At 33.4% G+C, this 6,682-nt stretch overlaps 1 protein-coding gene across 1 annotated transcript; it reads right to left on the bottom strand.

Annotated features, from left to right (window-relative positions):
- Window positions 1-753: 753 nt before the first annotated feature.
- LOC139495934 (serine-rich adhesin for platelets-like) lies at window positions 754-5,643 on the bottom strand. Its single transcript, XM_071284348.1, has 4 exons — window positions 5,583-5,643; window positions 4,005-4,201; window positions 3,228-3,305; window positions 754-2,064 (listed from the first exon to the last, which is right to left on the bottom strand). Exons 1-4 carry the CDS (start codon window positions 5,590-5,592, stop codon window positions 778-780), a joined length of 1,572 nt encoding a protein of 523 aa, XP_071140449.1. The 5' UTR covers window positions 5,593-5,643; the 3' UTR covers window positions 754-777.
- Between the last annotated feature and the right edge of the window lie 1,039 nt (window positions 5,644-6,682).

The raw sequence follows: 6,682 nt of genomic DNA, 5'->3' as shown, positions 1-6,682 counted from the left end.
TTAAGATTTTCACTGTGTCCATTTACATTGTAAAAATACAATTGTATGTATTTCATAATACTTTCTGTGACTACTCTGAATAAATTTGTGATAATTTTACAAGGCTCCGATTTTGAATTAATTCTTGATACTCAGTTACTCTCTTCAGAAACCAACAGCCTCCACTACATTAATGTATTTGGATAGCGGTTTTATTATTTTTGTCTTTGGATCAACAAACACCCAATTTTTCATTCGAGTCCCTTATGACTGCGTAGACCTTATTTACGTCACAGAGGACATATTAACGTTAGTCGAAGACGTTTGATATGACTTTTGGCGAATAGACAATTTTCAAGTTCGTAGCATTTCCGTCAAAAACTCAGTTGGTTTCAGTGAACACCATTCGTGCATTTATGGAAACTGATGTAAAAAAGTCATGATAAAAAAAGGCAGGACCGAATAGAGTAAAAAATAAAAGGTAGGACCGAATAGAGTAAAAAATAAAAAGCAGGACCGAATAGAGTTAAACATAAAAGGCAGGACATAGATCACAACTAACTAAAAATGCAGGACAACATTTTTCATTTTAGCCCCACTTTTAAAAATAAAATGGTACATGTAGCTCCCTAGTTGTCTATTTGACACTATTTCCGATTCAATTCTCTATTCTATTATAACAAATTCTAGTTTATTCATGTTTTCATTTGTTTGTCTTGCCTCCAATCAAATGTTTATTCTACCGCAATGTTTCTTACATTCATCAACCTCATATTTATTTTTTTAATTTTATTTCGATTATTTAAAAAGATCTTCATATGCAGGCGGCGGTTGGTCCGGTGGTATTGTCGACACCGATTTAAACCTAGGCAATGGAGGGCGTGTTTGTTGAGAATGATTTGACATTCTAAAAACAGACGCATGTGGCAGAGGATTTTCTAATGTGGCTTCCCTACTGTAAGGATCATTTTGACCAACATCAATATTAGCCGAGGACGGAGGAGGTGGCATATAGTAATTATGTGAAAGCCAAATGTTCTGATTAGTTTCACTATCATTGTGATGTTCTATATGATTAATTGGAATACTCAGATCGCTCATTGTATCATCACTAACTTCTTCACTGGTATAATCTCCCTCCATTGATGATGAATCAGTGATTTTATCACGATGACTATTTATTGATGATGAATCAGTGATTTTATCACGATGACTATTTATTGATGATGAATCAGTGATTTTATCACGATGACTATTTATTGATGATGAATCAGTGATTTTATCACGATGACTATTTATTGGTGATGAATCAGTGATTTTATCACGATGACTATTTATTGATGATGAATCAGTGATTTTATCACGATGACTATTTATTGATGATGAATCAGTGATTTTATCACGATGACTATTTATTGATGATGAATCAGTGATTTTATCACGATGACTATTTATTGATGATGAATCAGTGATTTTATCACGATGACTATTTATTGGTGATGAATCAGTGATTTTATCACGATGACTATTTATTGGTGATGAATCAGTGATTTTATCACGATGACTATTTATTGATGATGAATCAGTGGTTTTATCACGATGACTATTTATTGGTGATGAAATCGTAGAAACCTTATTCTTCTTTTGTGTATTGTGTTTGTTTTCCTCATTTGAAGATTTAAAACTTTGTATGAAATTAAATGATGAGGTTTGCGCAGGTTGTTGCGTTTGTTGCTGTCTTAAAGTTACAGTCGGTGCTTGGATCGATCTTGCAGGCTGGGTAGTATGTTGCTGTTGTGTAACTTTAGAAGTCTGAGTAGAAGGTCTATTCCTTAATTTATCATGTTTTTCATCTCTTTGGGCGCATCCACATAATATTGTGATAAAAAATAGAATGAGAATTACAATTAAAACCACAGTATGCGTCTTTAGATGCTCGAAACACGGTTTTGTGCTGTCTTCTTCAAGGGCTGTCCCATTACATGTATTAAACACACGCGTTTTGACGGCAAAATTACCAACAAAAGCTGCCGCTGTACCACAAGCAATCACACCAACCCATAACAGCAGAACACTTAGTCCCACCTGAAACAAAAGGAAGAGATATGAAGGAAAAGCGAGAATGTTTGCTGATGTAAATAATCATTTTTAAGTTACATCTACAGCAATTACTATTCTACATTTGACCACTAATGTCACCGGTCGGCACACATATATTCACGTAGAGATTTGGTTAATATCTATTCTTATATTGAATACAAAAGACAGTGGGACTTGAATAAAGTTTACACGGAAAACCGGGAGAAGTCTCGACTAAAAAAACAACAACATTTGTTAAAAAGTTGTTGGTCCTCTCAGTTCCTGGTCAAGCCATACAACTTTGAGCACTTGAGTAGAACTGTTATGATCATATTGAACACAGGCGGCCAATTTCTTTTCGATTTCATGACTGTAACCTAACTTTGCTCTACTTAATATTCCATCTCATGCTTGGTTGCAAAATGTGTTTTTGTAGATTTATTTGATTATTTTCTTTACTTTGAGAATTGTATCATTAACGTAAACCTTTTTCATTAATAAATACTTATCTTTTAAATAAACAAAAATTCCCCGAATGTCAAAGATCCTCTAGTTTATCCTTGCCACACGTGCATGTGCCTGACCAAAGTCAAGAACCTTTTTAGTAGTGGATTTCTGTTATTGGTTATAATGTTGTGTTAAAGACAGATAATTGAAACGCCTTGTTTCATGGGGTCGAATCTTATTTAGAATCGGGATGTTTTAGAGATTAACATTTATAGACAATCATATATTGTTTAAAACCGTACTTTTATCTCTAAATATAATTTTTGTGTGCCGTTTGGTTGCGGCTTACTGTCAATATCCCATTTTGTTTATATTTTAAATCGGCCATTACAGATGCTGAATATTTGTGGTAAGTAGATACATGTATGTCGGTTCTTCAGATGCTTTCTTAAAGAGTTAAAAAAAAAGTTAAGAGAACCAACATAAACCTGAACTATTCAAAGGAAGTTACTTTTTCTCGAACATATTTCTTAAGATAGATATAGGAAGATGTGGTGTGAGTGCCAGTGAGACAACTCTCCATCCAAATAACAATTAAAAAACAAAAGTAAACCATTATAGGTCAATGTACGGCCTTCAACACGGAGCCTTTGCTCACATCTAACAACAAGCTATAAAGGGCCCCAAAATTACTAGTGTAAAACCATTTATTTACTACATACACAGTCTCCGACTTCTTTACGTCTGTTCTTCTTTTCGTGATCAGCTATACAACAAATAACTAGCACATGAAGTAAACACTGTAATACATATATAAGACAAAATGACACAAATAATAGTGAATAATTTATGTTTATTAAGCATTAATTAATTATAAATATCGTGCTTGATGTGATAATAGATTTTTGTGTGACATATGAAATGAAATGAGAAAGATGCATGCATTTGGTTATAGACATGTACTAGTAACTAAAGGCGTTACCATTTGACTATTAGAAAGGGGGGGGGGGCTCTGTCCTGCCTTTCCATTTTTCACTCTATTCTAAATTGTCATCCTGCCTTATTTTCAAATTTCATCTTACCCCCAACCTTAAAAATCAAATTGACGCTCCCTTATACACAACGGGAGGGAATATTTATTCAGTCTTTAAAGTGCGTGATTACACCCTGCTACATTTTACCTCAATTTAATTTAAAAATATAAAAAATGGATAAATGTTTTAAAGATTGTTATGGTGCTCTGCATTAACAATATTGTTACGAATATCTATAAAATATTTTCTACAGCTATTGACCGTAAAAAAATAGTTTAATTTGACATTTTATATGTCTTGTAAAAGTTTCTATTGTAGGAAATTCGTAATAGAAAAAAAAAACAAAACAAAAAACAAACAAATCTGTATTGAAAAGCAAATAAAGCTAAGGATGTTGGTCTTCTGACTATATAACTATTTTTCCTAAAGAAATATTTGAAAAACACAAAACTTGTTCATACTTACAACACCAGCAATGATAAAAGCTCCAATATATATTCTATTCCAGGGACTTTGAAAGATGTCTTCGTCAAATTTCTGTTCGTCATAATTTCCTATCTCTTTAGCTGTTAGAATTCCATAGGCTAGACAAACACACATGCATCCAAGAAATATTATACCGCTTAGATACATTTTATTTATTTGTTTTTGTCTTTCTGTTTCTAAAATAAGAAATAGAACCAGTAGACATGTACTTCGTCGATTAGGATAATCCTCGAAAGTTAAGGGACTGTTTTCCCGTCTCTCTTAGAAGGAACATTAGAAAAAAAGAACGTATTGAACACAAATTAGTTCGTACGCATAGCAATAACTTTAAAAAGATATGTAAAAGATTTTATAATTTTGGCACAATATAAATTCTAGAGGACTTGTTAAGCCCTTGTCCATACTCAAAAAGGTTGAATGGCATATACCTTTTTCTGAAATCGGCAGCAACTCTTGTTTGTACTATGTGACTTCCAGGAACTAGTGCGCTTTATATGCACTTAAAGGTATGTGGATATCTTTAAGCACACGTTATGCTAAGGTATTGTTTTGACATGTCTTTATATTTAAACTTGTCTAATGAGACATAATTACTATTAATTAGATATAGGAAGATGTGGTATGAGTGCACATGAGACAACTCTCCATCCAAGTCACAATTATAAAAGTAAACCATTATAGGTCAAGGAACGGTCTTCAACACGGAGCCTTGGCTCACATCGAACAGCAAGCTATAAAGGGCATCAACAAATTACTTACTAGTAATGAGTGTAAAATCATTCGAACGGGAAAACCAACGGTATAATCTATATAAAAAACGAGAAACGAGAAACACTTATGAACCACATAAACAAACGACAATTGCTGAACATCAGATTCCTGACTTAGGACAGGTGCAAACAATTGCAGCGGGATTAATGCCTGCTATTAGTGAATTTATCATAGAAAGAGATGGTACCATGAATTTGTGGCTTGACGCGAAAAAAAACAAGACATTGGTTATAGTCTTAATCAGGAATGCATTGGTAAGAGTCGTTTTCAGTGAAGCATTGGTAAGAATCGGTTTAATCGACGCCTTTTAAAGCATTCGTATATACATCAGAATTAAGATATACTGTTTTATTTAGAATTTGGTAAAATATTTGATAAATATTTACCAGTTTTTTTTTTTTTTATTTTAAGAGTAAAATTCATTAATCTAACTAATATAGTGCTGAAATATAATGTATCTTTCTGTTATATCATCATCATGATCACTATATATCAGTTCTTCGCAAAATTAGAAATTGAATGACAAGAAAAACACTAAGTACTATATTCCTCTTCATTTAAGACAGTCACGAAATTTTGTTAAGCCGTTTGCGTGATAAATTTCATTACAAGCCTTTTTAACATTCGACAATAGTATCAGTAGTCTATTGTTGTAAAAGCAAAGAAATGCAAACTTTCAATTTTTAAAAATGTATTTCATTGTAAAATAGGGTAGGTACATTTGTACTAGATTCTAACATTGGAGGTATATTTTGAGTTTCATTAGACTGATTGCAACAGACTTACCTACGGCCATGTTGGAAATTGACTCAAAATCTTGTCTTTAATTTTAATCTTTTATTGTCCTAAATAATAATAAAATAATATTAATGCAGTGTAAAGCATATATTTACTGTGCATAGACGATTGCACGCGCATGTCTCATAAATGGAGGCCACATAAAGAGCACAGATAATTAAAAAACGATGTCCAAAATGACAGGATGCATGAATTGGTTGTAATTGGTTGTTTAATTATTTCATGCATATTTAGGACGAGTAGAAATTATCAATAAAATTAAAAGTGAGTAAGTACAATAGGTAAATCTGGGCTTACAAATCAACTGGGTTGCAGGTCGGTAAAATTTGGACTGCCACGGGAAAATAAGCGTATATTGGATAGGGGCACACATTCGATCAGCCTTCCAACATGACACCTATGGGTCCCTCAGAGAGCTGTTACAATGACTCTTAACGTGCAGATAGCGTGAAACTGTCTCTTCACGAGCCATTACGACCTTATGCGACTGCGTAGTTGGTACATCCCAAACAACCACACACAGACTCCCCACATTGGCAAGGGTTTGACTGCATGTCTGTAGAAGACCTGTCGTGACCATATTTCTTCACCATCCAAATAGACAGAATAACCGAAAAAAAAAAAACTTTTGAAGTTTACCCGACACATTATATATTGTAGATTTTTTTTAGAAACTAGCACGTAAAACAACGACACGCAAAGGTAAGTCTAGATTGCACCAAGTCGTAGCTGTCAACAATGATATCACGTAAAGATTATTTGGACTGATTCAGATTGTTATTAGTCTAATTTCGACCCCGTATAATGAAATGAGATATAAGGGAATAACCCCATAACAAAGCTATTACCTTCAACAGATGAATGTTGCAATTTTGTTTTACGCGACAATGATTGAACTCTCAAGCCATGTGCTAGGTTAAATGAATAAAAGAAGATCTGGGTGAACATCTATTATTTGCTTACCCTCCCCAAGCCTTCATAGACCATCCCCGGTTTTGGGTGGGGATCGTGTTTAGTTTTGCATTCTGTTGTTTGTCTTTTTTGGAATCTTTTACTCCTAATAGAAGTGAAACTCTTACACTTTGAAT

Source organism: Mytilus edulis, chromosome 11 (genome assembly GCF_963676685.1).
Source record: "Mytilus edulis chromosome 11, xbMytEdul2.2, whole genome shotgun sequence".
NCBI lineage: Eukaryota > Metazoa > Mollusca > Bivalvia > Mytilida > Mytilidae > Mytilus > Mytilus edulis.
The sequence above is the reverse complement of the archived record's forward strand: the minus strand, read 5'-3'. Positions and strand labels throughout refer to the sequence as shown.